At 45.0% G+C, this 20,681-nt stretch overlaps 2 protein-coding genes across 2 annotated transcripts; one reads left to right on the forward strand and one right to left on the reverse strand.

Moving 5' to 3' along the window:
* Positions 1-2,957: 2,957 nt before the first annotated feature.
* NFS1 (NFS1 cysteine desulfurase) lies at positions 2,958-17,488 on the reverse strand. The gene is made up of 13 exons (XM_048321833.1): positions 17,318-17,488; positions 17,153-17,220; positions 16,295-16,411; positions 14,816-14,899; positions 13,997-14,149; positions 12,970-13,063; positions 10,286-10,420; positions 8,758-8,915; positions 7,255-7,360; positions 7,007-7,088; positions 5,600-5,683; positions 5,383-5,472; positions 2,958-4,744 (listed from the first exon to the last, which is right to left on the reverse strand). The coding sequence occupies exons 1-13, from the start codon at positions 17,460-17,462 to the stop codon at positions 4,681-4,683; spliced, it is 1,380 nt and encodes a 459-aa protein (XP_048177790.1). The 5' UTR covers positions 17,463-17,488; the 3' UTR covers positions 2,958-4,680.
* Positions 17,465-19,998, forward strand: ROMO1 (reactive oxygen species modulator 1). Its single transcript, XM_048321834.1, has 3 exons — positions 17,465-17,567; positions 18,120-18,250; positions 19,808-19,998. The coding sequence occupies exons 2-3, from the start codon at positions 18,120-18,122 to the stop codon at positions 19,914-19,916; spliced, it is 240 nt and encodes a 79-aa protein (XP_048177791.1). The 5' UTR covers positions 17,465-17,567; the 3' UTR covers positions 19,917-19,998.
* Positions 19,999-20,681: the final 683 nt, after the last annotated feature.

Raw genomic sequence — 20,681 nt, forward strand, 5'->3', positions numbered from 1 at the left:
AGATCATTTAGAAAACTGTTCAACAGAAATAATCCTCACAGAGCCTCCCAGAAATACTCTCTTCATTCCTCATCCCAATCTCTGCTTAAAACCTGTCAGTCAGATACGACGTGATTTAATGGTCCTGTGTAGTTACTCTTAGAATCAAACACTTTGTTGGTTTTACTATGCCTACTCAGCACAAGCCCGCTCTGATTGTTCATTAGTATGAGCTTTGCTCTTACATCTTGGACCTACCTTTTTTTGTGACTCTGATTTGGACAGATCAGAGGAGCATCAGCTGTCAGAGGGATCATTTCTCTCAGCCACTCATACTGTCCATTTTAAAAACTGGCATTTTCTTCCTTCCTTCCAGTGCAGGACCTTAAGCACCAGCCTGAAATTTCATCAAAGCTGTCAGTAGTAGAGAAGAGGTCTCAGGCCAGCTTTTTGGGACTCAGCTGGCCTGAGACTCAGTTGGGAAACTGTACCATTTCAAAGCACAGAGCATACATGTTAGCAGAAACAATTTGACTGGAAACTGGCCCATGACTGATCTCACAGCAGAGGGAGAATCTCCAGCCAGTCAGTGAGGCAGGTGTAGTTCCCAAAGGCTTCCATATTTCGCTTTTTAAAAATCGGGGATATTTTCCAGTCAATGAAAACTTCACCAGACTGCCACGACTTCTCAAATTGATTAATTGCACTTAGCCACTTCCTCTGTCAGTTCCATACAGGCCTCCTGGTGTTTCTGCCTGACTTTGTTGGGATGCATTGCTTCTGAGTTCAGAAAAGCTGATCCTTGAATATCAACCAGCTTTCTTGGGCTCCTCTTCCCTCCAGGGCATTATCCCATAGGACTATATCAAGCAGATCCCTGATGAGTCCGAAGTCTGCTCTCCTGAAGTCCAGCACAGTGAGCTTGCTTCTCACCCTTGTCATTGCCCCAACGATCTAAAACTCCACCATTTCATGGTCAGTGCAGCCCAGGCTGCCCTTGAGCTTCACATTCCCCACTGGCTTGTCCTTGTTGGTGAGAATAAGGTGGCATAGCACCTCTTCTCATTGTCTCCTCTATACTTGGAGAAAGAAGTTGACATCAGTGTATTCCAAGAACCTCCGGGATTGCCTGTGCCCTGCTGGGTTTTCCCCCCAGCAGATGTCAGGGTGATTGAATTCCCCCAAGAAAACTAGGGCTTGTAAACATGAGGCCGTTCCTATTTGCCTGTGATGGCCCTCATTGGCTCATCTTCCCGGTCAGGCGGCCTGTAGCAGACCCCCACTGTGATGACACCTGTCCCTGCCCTCCATTTAATCCTGACACCTAAATTCTTAGTCAGTTCCTCATTCATCCCCAGGTGGAGCGCCATGCACTCCTGCTAGCCATTGACATAGAGAGTAACACTGCCTCTCTTCTCCCCTGCCTGCATCCAACTCTCCAGTCACAAGAGCCATCCCAGCAGCTCTCCCTGTTGCTAGGAGGATCACAGGCCTGCAGGCACGTGCACGGTTCTAACCGAAATACTCGCTTCAGATGCCTTTTGCATTATTCACTGAGTGAAGGGCGTGGCTTCAAAGCGTGCGGGATCTGCCCAGGACCCGTCTTTCGGGGATTCTCCCAGTGCAGCAAACGGGAGAGTTCCCGGCTTGGAGAGGCCCCAGTACAGGGAGGTCGCTGCAGCCCAGGAGAGCCCCAAGGGTCTCCCTCAGGGCCACTGTTTATAGGACCACAAAAGATGGGCTTTAGTCACAACAATGTTTCATCCTGGCCTCACTTTGGGTCGGAAACTCTTTGAAAGTGGGAGAACAAGAATATTATGCCAGTCAGGAAAAGTTTTCAAGGCTGTTAAAAAAAAATTCAGAAGCTCATTGGACAGCACCAGTTCCTGGAGCAATGTTTCTGATAAGCTCAAGAGGAGCTGAGCCCAAGTGCTGTTCATCAAGGCCAAGGCCTGATGCCTTAGGTCTTAACTTTTATATTTTTCAAATCCTCTACTGCCTAGTGTGTAACTCTGAAGTTTTGTGTGGCCTGTTAGCTGCTGTCCTCTCATGCTGGTCAGACATAACAAACCCTCTCTAGGTTTGCTCTCCAAGGACACCTTGATTGTTCCAGGCCCCAAAATGTGTAAACTAAAGCCTGAGAAGAGGAGGGGCAAATTGGGGTAATTACATCATTAACTGAAATTATAATTGGAGAATTAACCCTGATATGCAAATGGACCAAACTTATAAAAGTGTGAAGAACTCGTGACCCAGTGTCCATCTTGGGTGTAGCCTTTGGACTGCCCAGGGTGTACCTTTGAAGGCCCTTCAAATAAATACCTACTTTTATTCTCTTATTTTTGTCTAGCCTCTGTTTTCAGGTAGCCACTTGAAGGCATCAGCCTTGAGCATTTTTCAGATCATGGTGCAGCCTGCGGGGGGATGATGCACCACCATACATTGGCATCCAGCTGGTAAGAGTGGGATAGACTGAAGATCCCCTCCCTCAATGGCTTTACTGCATTCAGTGCGGTACAGCTAGGTGTTCATCCTTGGCATTACTTCTTTCTGTCATGGGGGAAAGTATCTCCACTATACGTTTTTCCTCATCTTGTCCTATAAACATTTCAAATAAATATTTGTTACTAATATGAATGAGTTTCCCTAACCTTTACATGTAGAATTTTTATTTTAAATCTTATCACGTAAGAGGTGGTCAGAATCTTCAAGATGTGGGGCTCCCTTTTTTTCAAAATAACCACATTTTAAGCTATTTGAGTTAAAAAAAAAAAATTAGCTGAGATCAGGCATTGAGTTTGAGAAGAATGACTCTTCAAAAGTCAAATGTCAACTCAGTGACAGCAAACTTCTAACAGTGTTTGCAGAAAAGTTTATCCTTCTCTGTTGCCTAATGAAAGCTGCAATTCAGCAACTTACTGATTGTCCTGCATGGTTCACCCAGAAAGGTGGATCTGAAAAGACTGACAGTAGCCATGTTTAATTCTTATCTGTAATTTTTTATCATTCTCAAAACACAAAGAACAATTCATGAACATGTATTTCTAAAACATGCTGGGAAAGCATGTTAATCCAGAAAATATATATGGCCCAAGGATGAAAAAAAGAGTACATACAACACCGCTAAAACATATTTATGCATATGGTAGTTTTAAACATGTTGTGATGAAATATAAGGTGCCAGCACTACAATATTAAAACTGCTAAAGCTAGTCATTTCAAATAGAACAACCAAGGATTAGCTTTGCATTACAAACAACTACATCTGTCCTTAGTAATAAAAAATGCACAAGCTTCTGTAAAACAATCCATCTTGTGAGATTCAGCTTCGGCTTTTACACAACATGGTTGATCCTCGAGGTAGATTCCATCCCAAACTGAAGGTGTACATACTGTCTATGGCGTATATCAAATTCAGCAGCTAACACAGCATCCACCAATCAACACAACTAATTTGAGAACTCTTTGTTTATGCACTGAAAAAAGGCACTTTGCCATACAGGGTTCGGTTTCTTACTCGAAAGATCACCAAAGGTAAGAAAGGAGAAACACTGATACGAATTAATCTCATCAAAATCTTTTTAACAGATACTTCCCCCAGCAGGTGCAGGGAAAGGATTCCCATGCGAATCTCTTGTCAGACAGCGCAGTCTGTGAAACAAAGAAAACTTCAGTGCCAGGTGTTCTTATCTCCAGACAAAATACACAGGCAGAGCTGGGCAGACTCCCTGCAGTGACAGAAACCAAGGGCCCACAGACAAACCAAGTAACAGCAAAGATCCCATGACAAGGGGAGAAAAAAAAGACAAGAAAAAAAAAAAAGAACCCAAAACCCAGACTGCCTTAAGACGTTGCACTGTATCTGCTCTCCCCACCACCTCTACTACTCATGCTCCCACAAAACTGGCGCTGCCTCCAAAGCTGACATATTCTGCATATCCCCTCCCCCAGTCATTCAAGTTTTCTTTCCTCACTGAGAAAAAATTGCATGGAAAAAACCCAATGGAGGGGACAGCAAAGTGCATCATGATTGTATCATAAACTCTGGAACACAGAAGAATCTTTTGGATTAATGCACACACACACACACACACACACACACACAAAAGATGCACACACAAAAAAACCAAGGAAAATGAGCCCAAAATACTCAACTTCAGAAAAAAATTGTACAACTTATCTGTGAAGGCACATAGCCACACTGAGGCATCTCTTTCCTCTAGAGATCCAAGTGTCCTCCTATCTGAGAATTTCTTGCAGTACAAGGCATTTGAGAGGCAAAACCCAGCTAATGTTGCAGGATACCCACCTCAAACAGAACAAATGTGCAACAGGTCTGTGGTGCAAACACAGCAGTGACTTGGGATGAGTTACACTGAGAAGCAACCTCTTGCCAGGATTCACTGGCCTGAGAGTAACATGCTGATTTCATTTTCTCATTAGAAAATATATTTCCGAATAAATTACGTTTTAGCATAAATTTCTGTGTGTCAATAGAAACACAATGGGTGTTGCATCAGCCTGTCTTTCTCCACGATAAAGACTAGTTTCATTTTTGGCTTCTTAGATTTTGTGGTTTGAAAGGGTAGTTCTCCGTTCAAACTGCAAGCATCAGAAAACAGAAGTGCTGCATAATTTGCTCAAGACTGTACAGAAAAATGCATTTTAATCCACATCTAGTCCACAGATAGCAATGTTTTCTCAGTGCTGAGTCCATTTAATGCTTTTGAGGTCAATTCCATCCTGCACCATTTCCCAGAGCGGGCTGTAAAGAAAAGAAGAAAAATGAGGCCTAGCTAAAATGCACAGGACATCATCAACAATAATTAAACAGACAATTTTATCAATGACACAAGGAATTAGGAGATATCTATCTGCCTGTCTCGCCCTTCTGGAGGTCAGTGAGCTTCAGGTGATCAGCCCTCACCTGTGTCCTCAATCCAAAATACAAGAGGTGAGAGGACAGGTGCTCCACCTCATTTCCTGTTCCCACTTTCAGCATAAAGCACTGGTGTCTCTGGGACTGAACCCTTGCATTTTCACTGTCCAGATGAGTCACTAGTCTTTCAGTTTCACCAGAATAAAACAAGTTATCAATACATTAACTCAGTAATACCATCTCTGGCTTAAAACCTCCTAGGTACTGCCCTATGTGCTTGCCCTACTCATATTCTTCCTCTGACAAAGGCAGGATCTGGGAAAAGGTTTGGTGTCAGATTTGCTTCCTTAGAAATTTGTCACTAATGTTAAAATCAGGCCCCTACCCACTTGGGGGACACTGCTGATATAGAGAAACACCACCAGATTTTTGAAGCAAAAAATTACTTTCAACCAAATAAATCCAATTCTTCCCATGATTATAACACCTCAGAAGTCTTTGTGTTCAACCTCACGTGTTCTCACCTCATTTCTCTCAGCCTCTTCACGTGCTGTATGCACTTCTGCACTGTATAATCTACTTCTTCTTCTGTAGTGAAACGACCAATGCCAAACCTAAACCAAAAGAAAATCATTAAGGAACTGAATAACATGCATATGGAGGGGGTGGAACAAATCTACCACTTACTTTTATCAGGAGAGAAAAATATTTGAAAGCATTAGGGCAGACCACTCCACACACCTTATAGATGAGTGAGCCAAGTCTTCATCTGTTCCGATTGCCCGCAAAACATAGGAAGGCTCCAGAGAGGCTGATGTGCAAGCACTGGGAAAGAGAAGGCAGGGAAATGTCAGACTTTTGTTTAATCTCTTCCAACAAAGAACAGGTCACTTGCCTCTTTACAACAACCTGTATCAGCTTCCCCAGCCTCCTAGAAACCACAAGTGAATACAAGCAAGTAAAGTGATATTTCTGCTACGGAAGAAAAAAGAATACAAGGGGCAGGCATTAGCGAGAAATGAGAGTAATAAATTAGGAGCATAAGGAAAGGAGAGAGAATACAGATAATACACAAGAATAAACAAAATGCCCCATAGAGGCAGCAGGAATGCAGATTAGGAGGTAGTTAAAAAAAGACAAAGACAAAAACTATCCAGAGAAGGTAACATACCAGGAACATAAAAGGGGAAAAAAAAAAAAGGCTTCACAAGCTGCTGTTTGGCAGCAGAACAAATAAATGAAAAACAGTGCACAGAGGGATCCAGAGCAAGATGATTGCAGTTGTCAGTAAAGAGAGCTTCCACCTTGCAGCAGTATACAGAACTGGTTACATGCTGTGACTCAGTTTTTACAGGTAGCAACACGCAGTGCCAGCTGGAGAGCTGTAAACAGCTCCGCACTGCACAAAGCAGACACTCAGAAAAGATCTTCACATTACAGAAGTGTTTGGCTTCAGAGACAGTCATGTGGAGACTTGTTCTTCCTGCTCATAGTGCCAACCAGTTTCTAATTAGGTTATGCTGACCACTTTGTTCCCAAAGGTGAGGGAAAGAGGGGGGAACCTCCTTACACTCCATTCATTTCATCATAAACATCAAGTTTGTCTCGTCACTCCTGTAGTCAGAAGAGCTCCATAAAAGCACATGGCATTTTCTTTCTTGCTTTTGCATTTAACACAGGAATTATGAGCTGACTTAATTCAGACACATGCCTAGCCTCACTAATTGCGGTTAAAACCTGCCAAAGGACAGAAGCTGCTCAAATGTTGGTGGCCTTTAGAATTGAAGTGTCACCAGTACAAGTTGAAGCTACTCAAATAACCAGTTTGCAAGGCCAGTAGGTAGGAATTTCTGGGCTAGTTTTTGTGGCTTTGTGGAGGTCTTTTTGTTAGGATTTTTTTGTTGTTTGGTTTGTGTTTGGTTTTGTTTGTGGTTTTGTTTGGTTTTTTTTCTTCCAGGATAAGTAAATTTGACCTTCAGTTGAAATGTGTCACTTAAACACCACCTTAGAATGTAATCAATGCCAGTCTGACTCATTAACTGAATATGCAAATATTCAGAGGAGACTATTCCTTAGCTTTTACCTTCATTAGCAGAAGCTATTTTCTCTCAAAAATACACTGCTATCCTTCCTATACATTCCACCTACCTTCCTGAAGACAGAGCCACATCTTTCAGAGCCATCAGAAGACTCTCCCCTTCCACATAAGCAAAAGATAAATTGATGCATCCTACATACAAATAAATGAAATAGAAAAAAGAAACCATCAACTAAAATCTCAGTTGTCCCCTGCAAGGCAGGACTTGCATCATGTGCTCAAGTGCATAATTCAGCCACAGCCATTAACACCAAGGAGCCAGACAGTACTAACAGGCTCAGAATTTTGCTTGAGTTACCTGGATAGCGGTGCTCTCGGTCTCCATTCATCACCACATCAGGAACTTCACTCATTATTTTTGTAACCAGTCGTTCTGCCAGTTGTGAGATTCGCTTATGGTCATACTAAGCAGAGAAACCAGAAAAGACACAAATAATAAACAGTGTACAGTCTGACCTCACTGAAACTGCTTTGTGTCACCAGCTGCAAGCAGAATTAAGGGAAAGAACACAGCTGAAACTTAAACTGTCAAACTTTGCCTGCTTTACACACTTTTTAGACACTTAGTTTTAAAAGAGAATAACCACTCAGCTCCAAGCTAGCTCAGTCTTCACAAATGTTTCAAACCGATTAGAAAGATCTACATACACAAGCTGCTGAACTGACTTTCATAAAAGCACTGAATTCTCTGTGTTTAAAGACAAGTTAGTCAATGCAGAAGATGATGCATTTTACCCAAGAAAGGGCACCTATTATGGCAAGTGCCTCTTATTTCCCTGGAGCTCTCTAACCATACAACAGAAAGACACAGACTTGCAAATTACTATGAACTCAGCTTTTACAGTAAGTAACCTGCACAGTGGGAACTGCCCACATGCAGTGTCTTGTTCTAGACTGAAAAATGAGGTCACTTATACCAAGAAAGCAGTAAGGTCTGGGATCAGCTTCAGCACACAGAACCGGCCACATGCACACATGCAATTCATGCTTGTTTACACTTGGAAAAGTTAAAAGAAAACCAGGCTAGCTCCAACACCAGTTGGTTTTAAAATGCCATAACTCTGCCAGGCAAGGAGGAGAATCCAGATCAGAGGCTTGTGCAGAATTCAGACTCTGCAGACTCTCTAGCCTCAACTTCCATAACCACCAGCTCAGATGGTGGAATTCTGCCTGTCTCCTGGGAAGAAGCTTGATCCTTTGGGTGCAGATGTCTGGCCTATGCATCCCATTGTCACTGCAAGTATTTTTACATTCCAGCTGTAAGGAAAGCATTGGTGCCCACAAACCAGTGTAGAAGCATACAGAGGCTCAGACACCAGACCTAGCAAGTAAACTTTACTGTCCAAGCTAGGAAAAAGAAAAGAAATTCTTAGTTGCAAAGTTGCAGTAAACTCGAAGTTATACTTAATAGGTCCAATACATATAATAATGGACTGGGAAGTCTTATTTTTTCAATATACATTACATAAACACAACATTCATTTCAAAGATGCTGTTAATACACATGCATAATGCAGAAGTGAATACAAGCACATAAAGCCGTATTTCACTAAAACTATCAATTGTAGCCTTGTTGTAGAAAACTATGATTCAGACCACTTCAAGAAAAAAGAAACTTTAGAAAGAACTTACAATTACCCAAAAACATCCCTTAAGTTCTCAAAACATTCAATTGATGCTAAAAATGAGAATCAAATTTAATTTAGTTACATGGATGCAAAAAGACGTAAGGAATGCAAGACCTAAATGGTGCTGTTATACTATTTTCTGGAACCCAGGACAAGTATCTTGTTGCACAAACCTCCATCTCTTGCTGTGCCACGTCACACGCTGCCCCCAGTCCCACTGCTAGAGGGGTGGGCACAGTTCCAGACCGCAGTCCTCTCTCCTGGCCGCCCCCACTCTGCAGGGGTTCTAGCCTGACGCGTGGTCGGCGGCGAACATAGAGAGCACCAACTCCTTGGAAACAAAGAAAGATGTTTTACCATATGCCCAGAGTTCTGAAATTATGAACAGGGACTCCAAGCTTTGGTAACATTCCTTATTTCCACAGCAAACACACATGTGGACTCTTAACTGGAGTGTCCAGTTAATGAAGTGAACAAGTTCAGTATCATTTTCTAGGAAATGGTGTTTGTTCCCAGTGTTCATGTTCAGGCTTGCATAGCTTCAGTCATGGGAGCTCAGCCTCTTCCACTGTGCTTCAATTACCCAAGGACTCAGCACTTCCCTTCCTTCCCATAATTCCTGTACACAGCTGAAGTTCATCCCTTTGCACGGAAGTTTTTATGTGCATTCACTAATGTTCTCTTACTGACTTCCAAATTCTTTCCCTGGATTACTAGGCCAGCACCAGTCCCAGGAGTCCTCTCCCTTTCTTCTCATTAGGAAGACTTATCAGTGCCAACAATTTTCAGTGGGTGGATTAGATGAGCCAGTTTTGATAGCCAGTCAGTTTAACACTCTCCTCACCTAGAAATTTTTATGTCTTCAAGTGCCCTGGTACACTTAAGGAGTGACTGTCACCACAGGAAGAACAGTTGCAACTTCCAGGCATAACAAATTGTGAAAATTTATGTCTGTCATCTGTCCAAAGTTACTGGTTGAAAACTTAGTCCTTGTCCAGATATAATGTCTTCAGCCCTCAGCAAAACTTATGCAGAAAAAAAACCATGTTGAAAAATAAGAATTTTGTCTTTTGTTTCCAAATAGCACATAGCATACAGCGAACCTGTTAGCCTTTCTGGCTAACACCCACTGTCACAAACTAAATAGACTATGACAATAATAATAGCTGGACTTTTAGTATTTGTGAGTCAACCAGAAAATGCATAGCTGGATATTAAACCCCATTCTGCAAAGAAAATGCAAAAATTGAGTCAGGGGAAAGAAGCCACTGGAAGCAGAAAACAATCAAAAAATCACCAAACCTTTTGGTCTCCTTGTTGCAAGTCACACTCTGGTCTAAACTTTGCCCTATAACCAAGTGATTTCATTTCAATCATTTCAGCATCAGTTCTCCTTCACATCAAGCAGATGACTCCTGAAAACCCCACTGCTGTAATGCTGCCACCATTTATACAACACTGTTTCTTCCTTCAGTGAAGCTACCTCGACCCATCTAGCACTGAAGATCCACTTACTGCAGCTGTACGCTGGCAGCAGGGCCTGAGCTACTCTGAAGTCTGTCCAACACCACTCAGAACAGTTTTCTACAGCTTAAGTAACTGACACTAGGACAAACGGGTTTGACTTCATACCTTGTGTAGTTACCTTAAGGTAGGTATGGAAACATATATTTATTGCCTATAAAGCACTTCAGTGAGTACCTTTGGGCCCATAAATTTTATGGCCACTGATGCTCATTAGGTCAATTTTCATGTTGTTGACGTCCATAGGAATTTTACCAATCGCTTGTGCAGCATCCGTGTGGAAGAACACCTTATGTGCACGGCAGATCTCACCTGTAATAAAAACACCAAACCAAAACCACATTATCTTTCACTATGATCCCAAAGATTCCAACAACGGATCTAAAGCATCAGTGAATCTAAAACAACAGTAGGTTATTGAGGTAGCTGAGGTGACAAAGGTAGAAATGAGGGCTGTGATGTTTCTTTTACAGTGAAGTGGCTAAAGCTGGGCAGAGGCTACTATAGCTGATGCCTTGGCACAGGTTTAGGTAGGTAAAACTACAGTGAATTTCTTCAGTTGAGAAGTTTAGAAGTCTTCTACCGTTAAGAAGTGATATTATTTCCAAATCCACACCTAACAAGTTTAAGAAAAGTGGTTGCATGGAACATCAAAGTTTCCACACAACAATGACTCCACAGTTGGACAGAATTGCTTTTTCTTGATTCTTTTTCTTCTCAATGTCCAGTACCAGCCAACCGTCCTTTCAAGTTTGTATTTGCCAAGTATTTTTATGCCATTTCCTCTATTTTCCAAGTTTTCCAACACTCAACTTCAAAAACATTCTCAGAATTTTCACGCACACACTTATTACTACTACCTGAAATCAGCTGAGCCTGTCACCAGGCTAAAATATACGAAGGAACAAAGTAAGGTATTGTTCATGGGCAGTAAACATAAATATTATTTATTTTTGTTATCAAAAAATCACAGTGCATCTTCCACAGAATCTGCACAGCTGCATCCGAGACCTCTCCTCTGCACAAGAGGTTCAACATGATACTTCACAGGATAAGTAGTCCTCCTGTGGTCCAGCAAGGTCAGGCCACAGGCAGTAATATCAGGCCACATGGTAACAGGGCCTCAGGCTCCAGGGCCTGGCCTGTTGGACCTGTTATAAAGGTGTTATGAGAACATACTAGGGGAACTAGAGCTGGCACCAGCTGTCTCTGGCATTTAAACATGGGACCATAGTAAGGGCCTTGACAATATAAGCACAGGACGAAAAAAAGAGTCCTCGGGCCTATAAGCAACTCACTGATGGTCAAATGCTTGTCAATGAAGAAACGGAACCTTGAAAAACCTTGGGAAAAATGCTGCTTTGAGCTTAATGAAGAAAAAAATAAATGCAGTGGCTAAGCAAGAGGAAAATCAGGTGCACAACAAGATGCCTGCCACAGCCTAAGAAAACAATATCCTCCAGAGTATGTACTTCAGAACAGAGACAAAGCCAAAATATTGTCTAAAAACTCCAACATCTTATGAAAGGATATCTTGAATATGAAGGTGTGCTGGTTTTGGCTGGGGTAGAGCCAACTTCCTTCACAATGGCTAGTATAGGGCTGTATTTGGATTTGTGCTGAACACAGAGGTGATAATAGAGAGATGTTTTTGTTATTGCTGAGCAGGGCTTACACAGAGCCAAGGCCTCTTCTGCCCCTCGTACGGCCATGCTGGCGAGGGGGCTGGCGGTGCATGGGAGGCTGGGAGGAGATACAGCCAGGACAGGTGACCCAAACTTACCAAAGGGATATTCCAAACCATATGACATATGTCATCTGCTTTCACTATAGAAAGCTGGGAGGAAGAAGGTGGAAGGGGGAGACGTTTGGAGTGATGGTGTTTGTCTTCCCAAGTCACCACTGCATGGGATGGGGCCCTGCTCTCCTGGAGATGGATGAACACCTGCCTGCGCATGGGAAGCAGTACAGAATTCTTTGCTTGTGTGTATGGTTTTTGCTTTCCATATTAAACTGTCTTTATCTCAACCCATGAGATTCCTAGCTTTTACCATTCCAGTTGTCTCCCTGATTGTGCTGGTGGGGGAGTGAGTGAGTGGCTGCAAGGTGCTTGGTTGCCAGATGGGATAAAACCAGGACAGAAAGGGTATGTGTATATGTTTTGTTACTGTCACAGAAAACTTTATCAACAAATCACCTGGGATCCAGGGACCTGCCTATGTAGGCACCCGCTCACCCTGCTTGCTCCACCAACCGTGGTTCTCCAGGGCCTCCCTTCATCTGCTCTGAGGTCCCCGTCACTCCACCTGCCAGCTCAGAGCCTGGCTCACCCTCTCCCTGCCTCCTGTTCCAGAAGCGTAGCTCTTCAGTGGCCTTTTGGCCTACAAAGGAATTGTTCATGACTATATATGACAATACTGGGGGAAGGATTGTCTAAGTGTGGTGTTCACCATCCTCTCCCACTCCAAATCCTGCACATTTCTTCTCTTAAACACTACAAGTGCTCAAGAAATTGTTACAGTATATAAGCTCAATTTTGGCCAGTTATTCTGTGCAATTTTTTCATCCATCATACAGTCCAATGAATTGCAGCTGATCCATCCAGAGCAATGATTGCTGCAATGCTCACCATAAGGGTACTGAATTTCATTCTCATTTCCCTTTTGAAATCAGTTTTTATTTGGACCACAGTATTATTTATTTATATTACATTTTTTTATTTTAAAATATTTATGTTAGTAATTTTTCCTTAGCTATATTACACCTAATCTTTTGCATCAGTACCATTTGGGGATGAAAACATTAACTAAAATGAAGCAGAAGCAACCTTAGATGGCATCTGGAAGCCACAGTGTACTTACCAATGTCATGAATTGGCTGCTTTACTCCTATTTCATTATTTACAGTCATCACAGAAACCAAACTTGTATCTGGCTGGAACGCAGCCTCCAGCTCCTGGTGAAAGGTTCAGAGGGACAAAAATTGTGACTAACAGAGAAGCAAGATTCCTGTGCACATCTTCAATTTGCCAGCAACTCAGCCAACAGTCCCTCATTCGCAACAAACACCTGGGGTTCTGACAAACAGCCGTGGGGTGAACACTAACCCATGTGAACATTAAATGCCTGTAGGAAGAGGAGTGGATTAATTGCATTTGTGCATGTCCTAACCCTTCGATGCACCTGCCACCCCACTTGATTAAATCAAGTCTCAACAGGCTTCACTATATCCTGTACATTTCTCTGAACTATTTTCTTTAATGAATTAACCACCCACAGAACAGCTTAAGCCTCTTCTAGCCAAGGTGAGGCTGGCTTTAAAGGAATGGCACTTTATACAAAGGTCACATCACTTCTGCAGCAAATGCTCAGAAAACACAACTCATTGTTGTGCCCACAGGCTGATCCCTCGGACCCATCACACACACCACCGCTCTCCATGGCAGGTGAGGGACTACGAATAAAACTGTCACTGCCCCGTGCTACAGTATGTCAACAATGAACTAAAAACATACAAGTTCTACATCTCAGGGCTGCAGCCAGTACACACAGAAGGGCTGGCTCATGGACAGACATAGGAAGTACTGTAATCACTGAAACAATGCCTCAAGTACTGGGCTCCCTATAGGGTACACAACAGCTCCACCTGCACAGCAGCAGCTGAATGGTGGGATAGAAGGTGGAAGTTTTGGTTGAGAAAAAGTGTAGGGCAACAGACAGAACAGAAAATCCTTCTCCAGATCTGACAGATTTAACTATGACTCTCATTCTACTTTGTGATATTTATCATACCTTCCTCTTTTTCATGTAGAGGACACAAGGTCTTGAGCATCAATCTGAAGTAAAAACCTCTCTTATTTTTAGTTTCCTTCTGTCAGTAACAACTTACCTTCAGATCTATGAGCCCATTTTTTTTAACAGGCAGATACGTGATGCGAAAACCTTCTGTTTCCAGGGAACGACAAGAATCCAACACGCACTTGTGCTCTGTTTGCGTAGTAATGATATGCTTTTTTCTGGATTTATAGAACCTTGCAACACCCTGTCAGGCACAGTCCATGAAAAAGAAATTGGCCACTGAAGAAAGCAAGCATTAGACCACTGAAGAAAGCAAGCATTACACAAAACGATTTGAAATAAGAAATTACTACTTAGATATAATTCATTTGGATCTTTCCTGTTTCACCCAAGTCATGAATCTAAAAGGCACTGACACATAATCCATGCTACATATCTACATCAGCACTTGCTTTTCAAAGCATCTCACTTCTCAAAAACTCTGTCAAAATGTTTATTGATAGAAGCTGTAGATGCCATTAACCAAAGCATTTTTTGGAAAGCTTTTACAGTGGAGTCATAAACGCAAAGAACAACCACATACTACATACACAACCTAGTCTTCATCAGAAAAAGGTTTCTAATCTGCATGTCCACTATTTTAATTACAGAAGCAGAAGGATTGTATTTGGTGTATGCAAGATAAACATCAAATATTTTACACTGCCCTCAAAAACATGTCCTGGGCACCAAAACATTCATCCATGAATTTCCTCCACATATGTAACAGAGTATCACAAAAAGTAAATCCAGGAATGAAAATATTTGCTACCTACTCCAACATATTAACATTTATATTGTTGAGAGATGCATACAGTTCTTAAACACATAATTTTAATATAATAAATAAGAATCGGCATAAACCTTTTACCTTAATTGCCATATTATTAGATTCTGTTGCACCACTGGTGAATATAATTTCCCGTGAATCAGCTCCTATTAAATCTGCAACTTGCTGTTTAAAAAGAAATAAAAAGTTGACTTGTTAAGAAAACATACAATGAATTCACTACAGCAAAATACATGCAAAATGTTTTCAAGAATACCCCCTTGAGCCTCAAAGGGATTACAGCTGGTACTTAACAAAGTTATGCTACAAATAGTCTCTATATCTGCATTAATATAAAATACAAAAAGAATTCACAGTCATTAAGAGTGGTATTAAGCATTAACCTGTTATAAAAGAGATAAAAGCTTAAGTGGACAAAACCCCATTATGTATTACTTAAAAAAAATTATACCCATACCTAAGATTAGAAGAATGATAAAATATGGAGTTAGTCCAATGACTGCATCAACATGCTTGTGAATCCAGGAAACCAAAAATACTGAGGCACTTTTGCCTAAAGTATTGGTTTCTACCATTTCAGTTGCTCTAATCTCACTGTTAGAGCAAGTGCTGGCTTCTGCATCTTGGACTGGACAACCCTGGATGTCCAGACAGACTGGGGAACAAGAGGCTGGAGAGCAGCACCATGAAAAGGGACCTGGGAGTTTGGGCTGAGGGCAAGTGGAACAGGAGCCAGCAGTGCCCTGGCAGCCCCAAGGGCCAGCCCTGTCCTGGGGGACATCAGGCCCAGCATTGCCGGCAGAGCGAGGGGGTGACTGTCCTGCTCTGCTCTGCACTGGGGTGGCCTCACCCCAAGTCCTGGGGACAGTTTGGGGCAAATCTATATAAGGATATGAAGTTATTAGAGAACTACAATTAGAAGTTATCCAGAGGAGAGCCATGAAATGGTGAAGGGCCCCAGAGGGTAGCCTGTAAAACAAACAGCTGAAGGCACTTGGTTTTTTCAGTCTGAAGAGGAGGAGACGGGGGTTAGACCTCACTGGGGGCTGCAGCTTCCTCATGAGGGGCAGCAGAGAGGAAGCTCTCTGCTCTTGGTGACCACTGACAGGGGCTGAGGGAACAGAGAGAGCTGTGTCAGGGGAAATGTAGGCTGAATATCAGGAAAAAGTTTTTTTACCCGGAAGCTGGTCAGGCACTGGAACAGGCTCCCCAAGGAAGTGGTTGCAGCCTTAAGCCTGCCATAGTTCAAGTAGTGTTTGGACAATGCTCTCAGGCACATGGTGAGATTGTTGGGGTATCCTGTGCAGGGCCAGAGTTGGGCTTGATGATCCTTGTGAGTCCCTTTTAACTTGAAATATTCTATAATTCTATTTTTTCTTGCAATAAATCTACTAAAGTACAGCAATAAATCTACTAAGCAAAGAGGAAGCTGCTAAATCCAGCCAACAGAGAACAGGGGGGTTTTTTTCTTTGGTTTTTTTTTTTTTTTTAGGTTCTTTTGACCCTGAATTTCCTCAGCAGCAGGAAAACCAACACAACTGTGGAGAGCTGAAGACTCACCCGCCTCGCCTTCTCCATGGCAGCCTCACTCTCCCAGCCGTATGCATGGGTCCTGGAGTGCGGGTTGCCATAGTAGGCTGTCAGGTATGGGAGCATGCTGTCCAGGACTCTGGGATCCTGTGGAACAAAAACCACCCAACCTTAGAAAAGCTGAAAGGAAAGCATCTCTGTTCCCTCTGGACACGCTCCCTGCCACAGGACCAGCAGCACTTCTGTCAGAGTGTCTTGCTTTAGCTCAGACCAGATCTTGGAAACTTGAGGCTATTACATCTTACGTACAAGTATTCGGCAATTATGTTCTGTGCATGTAATTCTGACCTGCACCAAAGGTCAAAGAAGAACAGCATCATTTGAGAAAACAGAATCACAGACTGCTTTGGGTTGGAAGAGACTTCAAAGCTTATCTTGGTCCGCGCCCCTGCCACGGACACGGACACTTTGCACTAGATCAGGCCGCTCCAAGCCCTATCCAATCTGGCCTTTCTTCTGAGCAGAAAGGATACGAGGTCTTAAAATGTTAAGAAAAATGTCAGATCAGTATTTTGGTTGAATTCACTTCCTGCTTCTCGCAGCTGTCCCCACTCCCGCAGGGGTCGGTGCGAGCCCCTTCGCGGCTCCGCCTCGCTCCCGCCCTGCGGCGCTGGGGCTGGCCGTCCAGGGGGTTGCCGGGCGTAGCTACAGCCCTTCCGGGGGATGCCCGGACTGCCCTGTGGTGACAGGAACAGCCTGTGCCGCTACAGCCGGCGCCGAACGCCGCCTCCGTTCCCCCGACAGCTCGGGACACACGCGACCGCTCGGGCGAGAGAACCGGGAGTCTGGGGACCCCGCTCCGCCTCCCATGCTCGGCGCGGCCCTTACCAGCGGGGTGGTGGCCTGGACATCCATGTAAAGCGGCCGAAGAGCGCCGCCGCCATCGCCGGTTCGCCCTGAGGGGAGAAGAAGGGAAAAGCTGCTGTCAGGGGCCGGCGGGAGCGGGGGCGTTGCCCCTGCCCCGGCAGGGGCTCTGCCCGACCGCGGCCTTACCTGATCTCGGTCCCGATCCCGATCCCGGTCGCGATCCCGGTCCCGGTCCCGGTCCCGGTCCCGGTCCCGGTCCTGGTCCCCCCACCCGGAGCCGCCGCGGGACTCGCTCGCCCCTCAGGGCCGCCAGGCGCCGCCACAGCAGCATGGCGCGCGACGGGCGGGGCGCGGCCGTGCCCGCCTCTTCCTGTACGTCACGGCGCGCGCCGGAAGCGAGGCCCGGACAGGCGGAGGCGCGGTGCGGCCTAGCGAGGTACGGGCGGGGCGGGGGCCGGGGCACGGACGGGGTGCTGGCGAGGTGAAGCGCGCGCTGAGGACCCCGGAGCGCCTCCCAGACCTCTTGCGCCGGGTGGCAGGCGATGGCCGCCGTTCCCGGGGCGGCCAAGGCCTGAGCCCCTTCGCGGAGTCCCCGTTCTGGCCTTGGTCTCCGTAAGGGTGGGATCGCTGCCCGTTCCTCTGTCCCCGAGGCCGGCGGCAGCCGGGGAGGACGGGCCGGTAGCGGAGGCTCGGTCAGGTGCCGCGTGCGCTGCTCACTGGGGACTGGAGAGCACACAGGATATGAGGCCCCGGAACAGCTTCGGCAGCCACAGCGGCGCTCTCAGGAGCTTGTTGAGGGGAAAACGAGTCCGTCGTTCCCTCTTTGTCCCTCCTACCTGACAAGCAAGGACACAAGCCTGGGAGCCAGCACAGCCTCCAGCGCTGTAGGCGCGAGAAGCTCTGAGCTGCACGGGCCGGCCTGCCAGCGCAGTTTGGTTATGTAAGTCTGTGAGATAAAGTAGTAAATCGATTGTCCTTTCTTTTTTAGATGCCTGTGACCGTGGGCCCGTATGGGCAGTCGCAGCCCAGCTGCTTTGACAGAATAAAGATGGGTTTCATGATGGGCTTTGCAGTGGGCATGGCTGCAGGAGCGCTGTTCGGCACGTTTTCCTGCCTCAGGTACGCCAAGGAACTGGCTTCCACAGACAGGTGGTGAGAGGGCAATAGCCAGAGAGAAATGGCCGTGCTGTGGGGTTGGGAAGGGATTTGTTCTGGTCCTGTGCCAGTCCCATGAGTGGAACTTTGTCTGGGACTCCAGCTACTGCAGTAAGCCCTGGGCTCCAGCAGGTGAGTCTGGTGCTGGCAGGGCATCACCTCTGGGTCCCCCATATGCCGGGAGTTCACAGGTTCACAGACCTTTTCTTACCTCTTGTAACGGAGGTTCATTGGGAAGCTGAGGCTGTGGAGGATCAGCTCCAGGAGAAACTGGATGAATTGCCTGTGCAGATACATGTGCAGCCCTCTCCTGGCCCTAAAGCTTCCTGAGGTGCTCTGTAAGCTCTCAGTGCCTGCGTTGTGGTCCCTTTGCGTGTCCCATGCCCTGCACAGAGGCAGTTACCAAACTACCCCCGAGTCTGAACTGCAGAGCCGTGGCTGGTATTGGCACAGTCCCACTGTGCAACGGAGAGGGGATTTATTCCACCTTCCCCTGGGGCTTGCCAGCATGCTGACATGAAAACAAGCCATGCTTGCTGCTCTGTGTTTGCTCTGGCACTGCTGACTGGCTTTGCACATCACCTATGACAAAGAATCACTGAAGTCAGCTCTTTCATACTTAGCAGAACTCTTTCTGTTTGATAGTTTTTATCTGTGATTAAACATGGGCAATGATTTCATAGTGAGGTGAAGGAGGAAAAGGCACAAAGTCTAATCCAACGGGAGTTTGAAGTTTTCCATTCCCTCTCAGTTCCCAGAGGGTATTTGTAAGCAGCACAATGCTGGTAGAGGATGCAGATTTAGGGGATTTAGAAGAACCAGTGAGAGTGGTTCTGTCATACTTGAATGACACATACTTCTGCTGTACCACTTTTGAGGGAAAAATCTCATGTTTTAAGAATGAAGTGCATGAAATTCCTTAGACCCTAAAGTCACTGCAGTGCTTAAAAGCCAAATACTACAAGAGTTTCTTGAGACAGAACAATTCTTTTTGTTTCAGTCTGACCTCAGTTAACTGAAAACTGGAGAGCAGAAACACCTTTTGAAGTTTCTAGGTCTTTCAGGTGTCCTGTATTAAAAACAGAGTCAGTAGTAAATAGAAAGATAATTTTAAGTTGGTGGTATAAAAAACACTGCCAATGCAGCTGGAGAGGATGGCAGTACAACAGCTCAGACAACTCTTTTTGTACTCTGGCAAGTGAAATACTGGGACAGCACTTTTTTTTCCCCCCGTATTAAGGGTATTTGGGAGACCAGGATGCAAAGCCGTTCCTGCTAAGGGTATGGCAGGAAGGTTCCACTGCAGGTAAAAACACACATGGGTCATTGGTGAGGGCCACCCAAGAGCCCCTGCAGTAGTGCAGGGCACTGCAGCCAGTCTCTGTACAATTGCCCAGATTTAGACTGAAGAAGTATACAATTTGCAACCATGAGCTGATTGTCTCAGATGTTTTCGGGTGCATGTCTGTGACCTGTCAGGTTTCAGCTTTTATATAATCCCTGTGGTTTTCTTTATCTCAGGATTGGCATGAGAGGACGAGAGCTGATGGGTGGAGTTGGCAAAACGATGATGCAAAGCGGTGGGACGTTTGGGACATTCATGGCCATTGGTATGGGAATACGCTGCTAACCTGGAGTTTGGGATTTATCCCAGAGTGCCCCCACCCAGCCATTCCTCCTCTGTATGATAATAAAATCTTTAGACACCTGAAGTGAGAGCTCTTCGTGAAACAGCACAGTCCTACCCTCTGTGCTCTGCTGATTGTAAGCATGCTTTTTACAAAATTTCTACTTTCCTCCCATCTCTTACTCCCAAAACAATGAGAATTAATAATCATTTTTACTACATTAAAGGTCCTGTTTTACAGATATAAGTACACCACACAAGTTTCTCCCTTTGGCACTTGGGCAGCTCACATTCCCATGTGGATGTGGAGCTGCTCTGGGGTCCTCATGCATTCCTGAGTCTAGGAAAGTTAGATGGTGGGTAGTTCAGACTAATGATCAAGTTTCTCTCCTCTTGCAAAAATAGGTGGCTTGAAGGTGCCTCATTTCTGAGTTCCAGGTGTCATGGGGCAGATGCCCCCAACAGAGTAAGGGGGCCCAGGATTCAGGCAGGTCCCATAAGAGCTGTACTCCCAGAAACAGAGCCTTTTCCTACATTCTGTTTTAGCAGGCCTACAAGGTGGTCAGCACTCCCCCAGGAGAGCAGGGGGAATCACTCCTGCAACTCAGCAGCCCCAGAAGCACTGCCTACACCTGACCTAGGAAAGGGTTGTTGGTGGTGTACTCTTCCATTACTTGCTTTTTGAAACAAGGCCTCTCTCTGCTCCTCCTTTAGTTAAGGGAGACACATGAGCAGCAGCACTACCTCAACCAGCACCTGGTACAAGTG

This window comes from Corvus hawaiiensis, chromosome 17 (assembly GCF_020740725.1).
Source record: "Corvus hawaiiensis isolate bCorHaw1 chromosome 17, bCorHaw1.pri.cur, whole genome shotgun sequence".
NCBI classification, from domain to species: domain Eukaryota; kingdom Metazoa; phylum Chordata; class Aves; order Passeriformes; family Corvidae; genus Corvus; species Corvus hawaiiensis.